General features: G+C 34.8%; 1 protein-coding gene across 1 annotated transcript in view; it reads left to right on the top strand.

The window, feature by feature from the left end:
• Window positions 1-13,235, top strand: part of AIMP1 (aminoacyl tRNA synthetase complex interacting multifunctional protein 1) — a 32,302-nt gene that overhangs the window by 9,429 nt on the left and 9,638 nt on the right. The window contains exons 2-5 of the mRNA XM_068187468.1: window positions 6,380-6,513; window positions 7,263-7,376; window positions 9,601-9,759; window positions 12,247-12,458. Of these exons, the coding sequence (XP_068043569.1) occupies window positions 6,380-6,513; window positions 7,263-7,376; window positions 9,601-9,759; window positions 12,247-12,458 (619 nt within the window). The remainder of the gene's footprint in view (window positions 1-6,379; window positions 6,514-7,262; window positions 7,377-9,600; window positions 9,760-12,246; window positions 12,459-13,235) is intronic.

Here is a 13,235-nt window from a genome sequence, read left to right as displayed (position 1 = left end):
TTTTCTAATAAAATTTAGAAAAATTATTTTTTTAGAAAAATACCAGGGTAGTAGTTAAAAATTCATTTGATCTTTTGTTGTACCCAAATCTCTAGTACCTGGCAGGGTATCGCTGGTCTAGTACTATGAGTCAAAAATCAGGTTTCATGATGATTCCTTTGATGATTTCTAGGTTTCAACTTTTTATACTTCAATCTACTAATACTACTCAAATTTTGGAAGAAAACCCAAAACCAAACCAGTTTTTGTTTGGGTTTAGGGTTAGGAGTTGTTTTGTTTTGTTGATTTTTTTCTTTACTTTTAAATTTTTTTTGTAAGTTATTTTTGTTTCTTTTGGGGGTGATTTTTATTTGTATGTTTTCTGAGGGTCATTTTGTTTTGTGGCTTTTTTGTTTGGCTGTTTTGTTGTTTTTTTTTAAATTTGAATTTTGCTGTTGCTTTTCAAATGTTTGCCATTGTTCTGCCAAAAATGTTTTGATAGGTCTCCTTTGCATATGTGGAGAAGGACCTGGGTGAGTGTCTACATTTTGAATATTTACACATATTTGCTTAAGGCCTAGGATTGTATTTTTAGATGTGTGAACTTTGTGCTATTCAGGAAACATACATTCTTCCCTTACAGAGCTAACAATAAACTTAATTCGGAAAGAGCTGGTAGTTAAATCTTCACTGATATGTGCATGCCTCAAGTGTGCTTGAAATGATATTTAAGTGTAAGTGCACTATGTCTTTTTTTTGCTCCATTATAACGAAGAAATTACATGATAGTAATGCAGTGCAAAAGTACATAATACTTTAAATTCTTTTGTTTTCTCTCTCAGCATTATATTGGTCATTATTGATAGCTTTGCCTATTTGTAAATGGATTTAAAAGGCACATTTTTTAAAACTGTTTATGAACAGCTCCATATTTGACTTTGTTTTTGATTGAGGAATTTTTTTTATTGAAAAAAATTATTATTTATTATTTCCACACATAAAACAGTGGAAAACCTACATTTCCAATAAATAAATATGATTGTTTTCCGTCTGTTAAGGGTGGAATCACATGATCTTTTGGAACTTCATTTCCTGAGAAGGGATATATGGGTATAAAAGGCCATGATTGTGTTTTACAACATATAACAGGTATAAAGCCAGTGAAATACCCAGCCTTTTGTGGTGGTGATTAGTATAAGTGCATGAAACTTACTAAATGTACCTGATTTCCAAAATGTCCTAGCAACAGAACTGTTTAACTGAAAATTTATAACAAAGTGTTACAGTCTATTGCTTCCCTAAGACAAGTGGGGAACAGCTGCTGATTTTTTTTTGCATTGCTTAGAGTGAAGTGTGGGGGTGATGGAGTGAAAACTAAGATTTGATCTCAGAACTAATTAGTTGTAGCTCTCCTGTGTTTTGGCTTGGATTTTTTTATATACCTTAAATTTTTGGAGGTTTGAAAACTAAAAACTGTCTTAAGTTTTTCTTCCAAAAATGTGAACTCATCAAATCAAGTATTCTATATCTTAGCAAAAGGTGCTGACAGCATCAGGCCTAGAACATTTTATCAGAAGTTAGAAGGAACCTTTAAGAAAGATTTGATTTATAAAGCATGGATCTCTGTTTTCCAAGATGAGAAAATATGGGATGAGTTACAACAATTGCCTAGTTGCAGTGATACTTTGGTTCAGCCAAACAAAACATACTTCTGGTCTGCTTTCTTCTGGTTTGATCTGCTAACTGTTGTTCCTTCCCTTGCAGAATAAAAAGGTGTGATGTGAGTTTCTCAAATCTGGTTCACTGTATCCTCACAGTTCATAGAACTGCAAAGCACAGGAAAGCAGAATCTGGCAAACAGCTGGCACATTCTGTTATGTTTATGGGTTTTTGTAAGATTGTGTGCCAGAAAGGACCATACTCAGAAAAGATGCTCAGATAGAAGGATTTGAACACACTTCTTGTAGAAACAAAGTGATTGTTGGTACTTGTTCTTTTACAGAGAGTAGCATACTTTGCTATACAAGTTGGTCACAATTCTGCAAAGGAAGAAAAAGAGTTTAATTTGAGATCTCCTTAGGATTTAAGACCAAAAGCTTAGGAAGAGGAACTAACATTAAGTACTTTTATATAGTTTAAATTATTGAACTTTAGTTAGCACTGGAGAAATTACCTTTGTGGTGTTGATAACTTTTATAATATGCCACTGGTTCTGTTTGATTTGAACAGATCATCTCAATTGAAAAGCCAGCATGTCTTTTCGCAGATCTTTGTTTTTTTCCTCTAGTGAGAAAATGAAATCTTAGGTCTTGGTTGGCAGCCATTCATTAACATACCATAAACATTTGCCTCACAGAGAATGCCACCTGGGCCATTGTGTGGTTGTTACCTGCTCTTTGTTAAAGATTAATAGAATTAGATTTGCTATAGGAATACTTGATTCCTCCATGGCAAGCACAGAGCAGCAATGGGTGAGAGCAAAGCTCCATGCAGAGGAGAATGCTGTCCAGGTGTGTTGGGCTGTCAAAGTTTGCCCTCTTACTGTGAAGGAATTAAGTGTGTACTGGGAGAGGAAGAGAGGAGAAGGAGGCACTTGTGGTTAAATCTCCTGCAGTTGTAATCTTTCTGTGTTGATATTAGCAAAGCATTGCAAGAAAAAGCTGAGAGCTTCAAAGTACTGAGCTTTTTAAAACTACCAGCTGGAAAAAGGAATGCTCAGAGCTATTAGTTTTAGGCTTTAGCAGTCAGTTGTTTTCCAAAAGGTGTTGCTTTTTATTTTGCTTGTTTGTTTGTGTTTTTTTTTTTTTTTTTTGTTTTGTTTTTTTTTTTTTTTTTTTTTTTTTTTTTTTGTTGTTGTTGTTGTTTTCGGTTTAATGGTTGCTTTTCCAATAGTGGACAGTAATTGGTTCCATGTTCGGACTAGGGATAGATTCCAAAACTAATTTTTAGAGTTTTAAGTTTTAAATTTTGTCATTAATTTTAGAGGGATTTTGGCTTTTTCATGCTTTTAACAATAGACAACATTGAAGAGTAAGCTAAAATCAGGTTTTTATTTTTAGTGTCTTTTGTTCAGTTTTTGATTTGGATATATGCTAAGGTTGAGGCCAATGTTGATAAAGTATTTGTAAAACATGTTAAAATTTGGGGGTAATTTATACTGTACGAGAAGTCTTGATTTGTTACAGAGAGTTTGCCACTTCGGGGACACTTCCACACTACTTGTTTTTGAGCAACAAAGTGGGATAGTGCCTATTTTCTCCTGCAAGGGTACTGCAGCTACTTAGAAGACGGCAGCAGACAGTGCCTTCAGTTTAAAAAAAGATGGGCAACTCTCTTAATCAACAGGTAGAATGATGAGAAATTAAACAGCTCTTGTGTTGATGTGCAGTATAATGCATAACTGTACAGCTTGAGTCTTTCATTTCAAGATTGAGTTCCATTGAGTGGAGCAAGTGGGTTTTGGAGTGGTTCTGAGTGTCTTGCAAATAACACAGCAGTGCCTAGAGGTCTGAGATAAAACAGTTTGCCTTAGCTAAGCAAGCAGGTAACTTAAGGACTTTTCCAGAATGTCTGAATATAAATACGCCATACCTGTTTTTCAAAGCAAGGGAAAGGAGCTCATTAGGCACAATTGGATGAAGTGTCTTTACTTTCAGCTGCTCTTTGGGACATTTTTTCCTAAGCAGGTCAGAATGTATCGCCAGGAAGCTATGATCTAGTTTTTAAGCTGTATTATTTCTGGTTTTCTTTCCAATTTTTAGTTTGTGTATCACCAATAAGGATTGGTTGTTAGAGGATTTTTTCTGTGTTAGGGTGACAGGATAGTAAAGGGCAAAGAAAATAGGGTAAAGGTTAAAAAATAAAAAAAAGAAGATTGACTGTAACCTTTGATAGTTGCAGTTCTCATATTTTTAATGTGTTTTCTATTCTATAATAAAGCATGGATCTTACTTTTTTTCTTTCATGTGCCCTTTTTTGGTTACAGTTTTATCACTCTGCTGTGTGGGTTCCTGTATTTGTTCCTGCAGCAGTTCATTTCAGCCTGTTGCCTTTTTATATTAGCATCGGAAATACCTATTCCTTTGTGTTATTGTTACAATACTAGCTTTGCAGAAATTTATTTGACAAGTGGGAAAATTGTAATCATGTAACTTCATTTCCAGATCTTCAGTTCATTAGCCAACTTGGCTAAAATCTATAAAATGTACCAATTCTATTAACTTTGAAGTTTTAGTAGCATTTTTGTTGTTTTTGGAAAAGTTTCCACTGTTAGTATTGTATTCCCCGAGAGAAATTGTAGCTTGCAAGAAATCTTACTGGTATGCAGACTGTAATATCCCCAGCTTTGTATTAGGCTGTGTTGTGCCATAATAGTTTTATGTCTGTTTCCATTTGACATCTTAATTAGGAACTTATTGGAATCACTGTTTTCCTTTTTGAAACTCTCTGTTTTCAGTCTGCCCATGAAAACAAAATTATATTCTTGTTAGCAGACATTAATTTGAATATAAAAATTAATTTAGTTGTCCTGGGGAGATTTTTCTGCTCTTTGCTCCAAGAGAGTTTCTTTCTTTTAAAATAAAAATCTGTTGTGGGTGAGTGGAAGGTGTGATGGCCATAATACTCTCACATCTTTAAGTGAAACAGTGTGTGTAAAACAGGCTTTGATTGTATTGCATTGCAAAGATGGCAAGATTTTGGTTCATGCATCACATTTGCAAGATACCCCATGCATCATCTGACTATTACGCCTCTCTCTGGTTTTGCATCATCTGACTATTACGCCTCTCTCTGGCTTTGGGAATTTTACTTTGGGAATTTTTAAATACACTATTCCTTTTAAATACACCAATCCTGAATAATTGTAGTTAGTTTTCTGGGGTTTTTTTTACTATATTTTTTATTTATTTAAATATATTTCTGTGGACATTTGAGTTATTTATAACATAAGATCAGATTAAAAATGTGTGTTGATTTTTAGAGTGCAGCAGAGGCAGTATGTTAACCCTGGCATGAGTGTGATTGTAGCTGTTCACCTTTCAGTTATTTCTAATCTCTTTTTTTCTTCAGCATGACTTTTGTTGCCTATCCCAATAGGGAATATTATTTGTATGTTAAAACCAGATTTAGATCATAGTGTTACAATAGTCTTGGAATAAAATAGGAAGTTATTTGCCAATTTGATATAAGAAAAGGCATTTTTGGATTTTGATAAAGTTGAGGAGCCAATACATGTGCCTGGATATCCATTTTCTTATTAATTCTTTCATTTGTTGCAGTTCATGGACAAATTTACAGGAACTGAATTGCCTCACAGGAATTAAATCACCATTGCTTGTAAAGATCTTTTTTTCCCCACCTGTAACGAGTTTTCTTGATTTACAGAAGAGGCAGGTGATAGTACAGATTCTTTTCTCATTTAGATATTGAGTGGGAGGGGAAAAGCACTGTCTGCTGCAGATATGAGTGATTGAAACTGTTTTTCATCATTCTGTTGCCACTGTTTGAGCTCCTGTGTTTAGACACAAGTGTTCCTGAGGAGGAAGGTAGGCCAGATTTGGTAGCTTTCAAAAAATAAAGGCTGTACACAAGGCATAACTACTTTCTGGGGCATTAGTGAAACATTAGTAAATGGTGAATACCATAAAAGAAGGTTAGACAGCATTTTTTTGTGCTGTTTGCTGGTCTATTCTGTTCCCTCCTTCTTTGTTATCTGTGTGCTGGCCCTTCCATTTCAGTGGATGCAAAATCAAACTATCAAAATTTGTGCTAAAATAACTCTGAAGGTGTAAACCTCTAATAAAAGTTTTTTTTTTTTATCTGAGATAAGTAAAAATACTCATGAATTATGAGTATTAAAAGTAAGACATTAAAGTCTTAATATATGCACAAGCACAATCTATGAAGTATTCACTATATTCTGAATAAATTTATTAGAAACATTTGGAAATTTTTGTGGGATGATTCCATTTTCTTAGTCTCAATAAAATTTGATATACACTTAATTTTTTTTTTTTTTAGTTAAGCCCAGGATACAGTGTTTTCCTGTCCAATCTTTTTCCTTTTAGTTTCTTCAGTGTCCCCCCGCTTCCCCCATGTATTCATACCTTTCTTTCTGAGAAGGTAGATTTTTTTTTTTCTGTTTCATGAAGGAAGAATACATTTCCTGCTGCTGTGAAAAAAATAGCTTTTCTTCCAAAACACTTGAAAGCAGCTGTCAAATATCAGATTCTGTTTAATGTTGCTTTTTGTTTGGACTTTGCGTTCGGAGGTAGGAGCCCAGCTTCTCACTTAAAAAAATTTTTTATTCAGCAACTGATTTGAGAACTGCTTGACGTGGTAAGAGATAATAATGTTATTGCATTAAGAAGTCATTAATTTTAGGCTGTTCTTTGTCTAGGTTTTTATCCCGTTTTTTGGTAAAGATGGCAGCCAACAATGCAGTGCTGAACAGACTGGAGCAGAAGGGTGCAGAAGCTGATCAAGTTATTGAGTACCTCAAGCAGCAAGTTGCCCTGCTCAAGGAAAAAGCCAGTAAGAATTTACCTATCTTATGCTAAACCTATTAACCAGATGGTTAACAGTAAATGCACATAAGAGAAAATGAGAAAATGTGGTGTGTCAGCCTTTAAAACGTGTTTCATGTTTTCCAAGAGAAACCTTACAATCATAGCCCTACTTGACTGTCTTGTGGGTTGTGGGGGTTTTGTTTTGGTTTGGTTTGTTTTTTTTTGAAACTGCTTATTCTGAAATAGAATAGGTATGGATGAGTAAGAATTAATACACAAATTATGGAAATTTGATAGGACATGATTCTGTCTGAGGGGAGCAAGGGAGTTGGAAAGAATACGAGACTATGCCTTATCCTGAATTTATTACTGTTTTTTCACAACTATGGCATTCTCTCAAGAGTGGTTCTCTCAACCTTCAACTTCGATATTTTGTACTTAACTGTGTCAGTGCATAAAGGTGCTCTGTATTACAAACCTCGTCAAGGTTTTTCTGTAGGTTTCTCATTTCTTGTGATTCTGTTTAGGGGACTGAGAAGATAGTATATTGAGAGGCAATTTGATTATATAAGTATTGTAAAAATGTCTATTTCAACAGCAAAGAAAATAATTCCTAAGTATTTCTGATTATATATTCCTTGAACATTTTCACTTTTGTGCTGTTTGGCTCACCATGTTTCACTTTTCTTTAAAAATAAGCCTCTGTGTGCAAAGTGATGAATGCTAGTTACTGAAACCTGTTTTTTTTTTTTTTTTTAAATGTGTCAACTCTAGTCTTGCAAGCATCTCTCCGAGAAGAGAAGAAGCTCCGTGTAGAAAATGCTAAACTGAAGAAAGAAATTGAAGGGCTGAAACAGGAGCTGATTCAGGCTGAAATTCGAAATGGAGGTGGGGAAAAAAAGTGCTCTTCTCATACAATATTGATGTAGTTAGCACAAAACTGTCTTAATTCTTCTTGATTTTTATTGTTCTGTATGTGCCTCTATGGTATTTCTTACGAATTCTAGATTTTCCGTGATTCCATGCTTATGACAAGTTAATTGATTCCAACATTTTAATAAGCTGCAGGCCTGACAAATCCATATACTAAACTTAATCAGACATGGAACTAGTTCTTTATATTTTTTTGTTCAGAGTTTCATAGTAAGACGTGAACCTCACTGATGACATTGACTCCTTGTAATACTGTAGAAATTGCTACATGTCTAACTCTTCTTGCTACTTTGAATGTTTAATCTAGCATGACTGAAAAATCACTAAGGGAAAATCAAGCCATGGTGCAAAGTACAGATGGTCAGGGACTTACTAGGAAAGCTATGGTAATGTAAATTTAGAAACAATGTGTTCTGAATTTATGATTCCACGCTTTAGACCAGCCTTCCATTGGACTTATTCTTTCTTTGCTGTCCTCTATGTAGTTCTATTCAGCTTGTACCATCATTATATACTTCATATTAAAAAAAGAAAAGAAGAAAAAAACCCCAAAACTGAAGTGTTTCAGATACACTGTGCTGTCTTTTAAAATTATTGCCAAAAAATCCTCTCCTGCCCTCAACAGTTATTGCTGTTAACCCATGCTATCAGCATTCTAAATTGTTTAAGATAGTATCTAGTGTGTCTGGATGCTGGCATTTAACTGCACTGAATGTTTTACTGGTGTAAAAGCACATTCAGTCTTCAAAAAAAAATTAACATATGAATACAGAGAATTCTTTTTCTCCGTTTGATACCAATAAAGCCTTTTCGTGTTCTAAACCAAACCATTACTTACATTTCTCTGTTGTCTCTTAGTCTGCAACAGTTCTTGACAGGTGTAGGATATTTCACAGAATCTGTTGTGCTTTAGAGAGGTCTCAAGGTATATTGGTCCAAGATGGCAAAGGAAATACTTGATATGCATCTTCCTTTAGTTAGCTAGTTCATCTAAGTGGTAGTAGGACTAAATTCAGATCTTTTCTTTTGAAGGAAATAAGATGTTTGTTAGCTTTGAAAGGATTAAGTAGTTGAGCACAGAAATTAGATGGACACAGAAGATCAAAAATACCACAATATATTTTTTCAAAAACCTGAGAAACAAGGACTTTCCCCAGCTAGCAAGCAAGTGGTTGTTGGTACAACAAATCTCATATTCAAATGATTTTAGAAAGTTGTTTATAAGAATATAATTTGTGCAAATCACTTCCGTGTTGAAGAGGACAGGCATCAACTAACAAAATGCAGTTCTTCAGGAAAGTTAGTAAATATCTGAAATGCAAAACAAAACATGTATTCAGAATGGAGAATTCTGTCATGGTGACATCAGAAGGATTTGTCAGTTGTTAATGGTAAAACATTGAACAGATTGAAAGGAACTTCAAAAGATCCTCTCCTCTATCGTTGCTTGAGGAAGGGAGCCTTGATGATACTGCCTACTGCACTGATGATGCTTACCCTGTACAATTATTGGGTTAAAGCCTTGATGAGATTCTTGAAGAGCAGAATGTAGAAGAGAGGTGCTTCTTACACTTCTGTCTATTACGATTGATAGTGCAATGTCCAGAATTATGTATCAGCAGTTTAAAAAAAGCTGTTAAAGGTAATGTGGAGAATTTAGGGAAGGGAAGAGAGAAACCAGTAGATCACATTAGGGCTACAGGTAATTTTGTTTTATTCAGGCTCAGTTTCTGAAGTTAATCATAAGAGTTGATGGATGATCTGAATATGCTATAAAAATGATTTTGTGCATAACTCATGTATGGAATAGTCTCCAGTATGACAAGAGCTAGTAGCTAGAAACTGAAACTAAACAAATGGGAAATAGGGAATTGGTAGAAAAAATAACTAGATGTTATTTTATGATAAGAGATGTTGTTTGCTTACATATTTTCTTGTATTTAGGACTCTTTCACATTTAAAAATATCTAATCAAACACTTTGTTTTAATTGATCATAATCATATATAGATTAAGTTCTGAAATGTGTTTTGTAATGTGGTTCACTACTCAGCAGTTGTGGTTTAGTATATTAAGCAAAATTTTCAGTTCTCTCTGTGTTTTCATTTATGTTGTGAACTTAAAAATGTCAGTATTCAAAGTTCTGGTACTGCCCCTAACTTTTGTGGTTTTGATTTTAGTAAAGCAGGTTGCAGTTCCGCCTGGTACAACCCTTTCTACAGCTTCGTTTTCAGAGGATGTTCCACAACCTACGGCAGTTACAGCATCTTCTGGTTCCAAAGATCAAATTAAAGGTGAAGATGAAGAAAAGAAAAAGAAGGAAAAAGTAGAAAAAAAAGGTATTTCACTTTACTTATCTCTGATAGACACTTGAGGTATTTAATTTATGCAAATGCCTTTGCATGATTTTGAGCACAAAAATAAAGCTTTCATACAGCTATGGTAGGAAGAGTCATGGTGCTAGCTCTTAAATCTTGAAAATACTAGAAGCTAATGAAGGTTGTCAGGTAAGCTACAGATTCTTCCTTGCATGGGATACATGCCAAATTCTGTTTAATGTGACTGCACTTCCTCATTTAAAAAACCACCACCAACAAAAAACAGGGCATGTCTGTTGGACACCTGTACTTCTTTGCAAGTTATCTTGTAACTTAAACCTATGTTTTGCAATCATTCTCTTATGCAGATTATTATTAATTTGCTATGATTAGATTTGTACATGTTTTCGGAATTTGGATATTATGATAGTGTGCTGTCTCTTTTTTTTCTGGTGAGCTGTAAAGTGACTTATAAGCTATTTTATATTTTTTAATGTATTTCAGCCTTTGACACATTAGTATTCCACAGAGCTGTAAATACAAAAGCAGAGGCCACATGTCGTAGCAGATTTAAATTTTTTTCTCAAGTATTCAGCGGCTACAGAGCAAGTATTCAGTTGGTAAGGAAAAATAAAACTTTCTATATATGATGAGGGGAAGTACAATACAAGTAGCTTAAATTCAGTCAGACAAATGCAGATCACAGAATATCCTGAGTTGAAAGGGACCCACAAGGATCATCAAGCCCACCTCTTAAGGGAATGGCCCATACAGGGGTTGAACCCACAAATTTGGTGTTACTACCACCATGCTCTGACCAACACAGCTCATCTCATATGGAAAGCATAGAGACTTTTGCCTTATGCTGAAATAAAGCACAAACATTAAATAGTAGCCCTGCACAGGCTATTTCCGTGGAGTTCAGCATCTGTTGAAGGTATTGCATTTAACAGTTGAAGTAACCAAAATGTAAAATTTGTTTTTAAGTCTAGAAATTGATGAAATGATGGACTGTCTCAAATCCCTTTGCTTTCTGTCACCTATGTAATCTCTTTCCTCTCTGATTATTTTAATATTCTTCGTTCTACTTCTTGCAAACCTCATCTGTATAATTTTTCTGTATGTTGATTGTGGACTGACACTGGCCAGAGGAGTGCATTTTTCTCCTTAGCCTCTGGCACTGAAATGGATATGTTCTATCTATCTGTATGTATACAGGCCATGTACACATTTGCTTTGTTCTCTTTGGAGGAAAGAGTTAATTCTCTTGTAGAGAAATGTCATGGAGAACAGTGTGGAGTTATACCAAGGATAAACTTAGTGCGTCTTTCTAAGGATCTTAGATATTATATGTTAGCTATTTTGATTGGGATTTTTATCCAGTTTCTCTTATAGTATTGTATATACAATTGATTTTATTAATCAAATTGTCAATTACTTTAAAAACCCAAGTCATAATCACTAGAGCTTTTCATTCATCATAATTGAACAAATATTTTTGCAGAGCTGTTGCTTGTATTAAAAATATTGCTTTTTTATTATTGACTGTATCATTTAATTTCATGCCTGTACTAGAACAATGGTGAATGAAATCAAATTGCATTATGTATCCACTTTACCTTTTTTGCTCCTTTAAGAAGGGAGTTTAATTTACATTAATATGTAAGTTATCTTGATGAAAGAATAACAGAATATGCTTATTTAAAGTAAGCACATCTTAGATTTTTTTAATCTCCCAGAGATTATAGCTGTTAAAGAAGTCTTGAACATCTCCTAAACAGCACAGTCTTACCTATAAACTGGACGTAACTTGCTCATCTTGAAAGGAATGTTGCATATTTTATGATTCTATGATTTATACAAGCAGCTGTGTATGGGAAGTGTTGCTTCACTGTTGTTTTATACTACACAGTCTGTGTGTGTGATGATCATGGGCTAAAGACACCACACCAAGGGAATCTTGTAAGCCATGAGCATTTTCATGCACTGTTGTGTTTGGGAAGTGCAGAATGTTGGCTAATGTCATCTTGAAGGGTTGCATTGCAGCTGTGACAGTGCAGCTGCAGCAACTTCACAGCTCCTGGCTGTGTACCACGCTGATAAGCACTCATAACCTGATGGACTGTGATTCCCTAGCTTCCTTTCGCTGGTGAAACACCATGACAAGACTTACTGGTAGTTGCTAATTATTCGAATGGCATGATCAGGTAATTGATGTGGCCTTTGTCAAAGTATGTGTGTCACTTACACATGTTAGCAGCACTTAAATTCAGGATGACTTTACAAACAAGAGGTGGTAATTAGTTGAGGTAATGACGTAAATTGAAGTGTGTATGACAATTCACCACTGGAAACTGGTAACAGAGGTGCTAACTCTTTACTCTTCTTTTGTGTTTTGCACAGAAATTATGCTTATTTCTGAGACTGTAGCTCACTTTTCCCTTGCAGCAGTTATATATGTTGTGTTTTTTTTATGTTTATTTCATGGAACAAAATGTTCTCTAATAGGTGAAAAGAAGGAGAAGAAACAGCAGCCAGCTGCTGGAAATAGTGATGCGAAACCTGTAGATGTTTCTCGTCTGGATCTTCGTGTTGGCTGCATTATTACTGCTGAAAAGCATCCAGATGCAGACACTCTGTATGTTGAACAAGTGGATGTTGGTGAAGCAAGCCCAAGGACTGTTGTCAGCGGTTTAGTGAAACATGTTCCTCTGGATAAGGTATTGACAAAATTATTTACCGATAGCTTTTCCTTTCCTAAAGTATCTTAAGGCATTCATCTGTTTATAGGATATGTTTTTATTTTGCTACAAGATTTGTACAGTCATGAAAACAAATATAAAATGCAGATGGAAGTAATACTTAACAACATTTGCCAGAAACCAGAGAAGTACCCTTACCCCAGATCAGTTTCTGATTGCAGTGCTTCTATCCTGGGATCTTATTCCAATTCCTCTGCCAGCGATGCACAGTGAACTCCTAAACTAAACAGATGTTACTCTTCCTTTAGGTTTCCTACTATGTAGAAGAGAAATCATAGTGACTTTTTTGTATAATCCAAACTTTTGAAACCTTTGCCTTCCAATTCTCTTTTATAGCCTGTTGAAGTTTTTGGCATGAAGTAAAGCAGAGAGCATGTAAATTCAATTTAGCTGACAATGAATAGCTTAAACAACAGTGGAATACAAAATGTGTAAATGCGTATTTTTACTTCCTTGTGCAGAATAGAATGTGTGTCTATGCTTTTTTTTGTTGATATACTTTGTTGTTTGACACAGGTGGTTTATGGGTGCCTTTAAACAACCTAAGACTTCAAGATTTAGTTTTCTTTTCACACCTCTTCTAGAGGGTGAGAGGAATTGACTGAAGGCTGCTCCTAAATTCAAATGCAAGCTTGGCATTTAAAACTGTTGTGTAGAGCAACTGCAAAATGCATCATGAAGGAATTGATCTTAGTTGGGAAAGAGCTCCACTTTCTTAAATGTCTTTTCGATCCT

Source organism: Anomalospiza imberbis, chromosome 4, assembly GCF_031753505.1.
Source record: "Anomalospiza imberbis isolate Cuckoo-Finch-1a 21T00152 chromosome 4, ASM3175350v1, whole genome shotgun sequence".
In the NCBI taxonomy this organism is placed as follows: domain Eukaryota; kingdom Metazoa; phylum Chordata; class Aves; order Passeriformes; family Viduidae; genus Anomalospiza; species Anomalospiza imberbis.
This window is presented reverse-complemented; position numbering and strand designations above follow the sequence as displayed.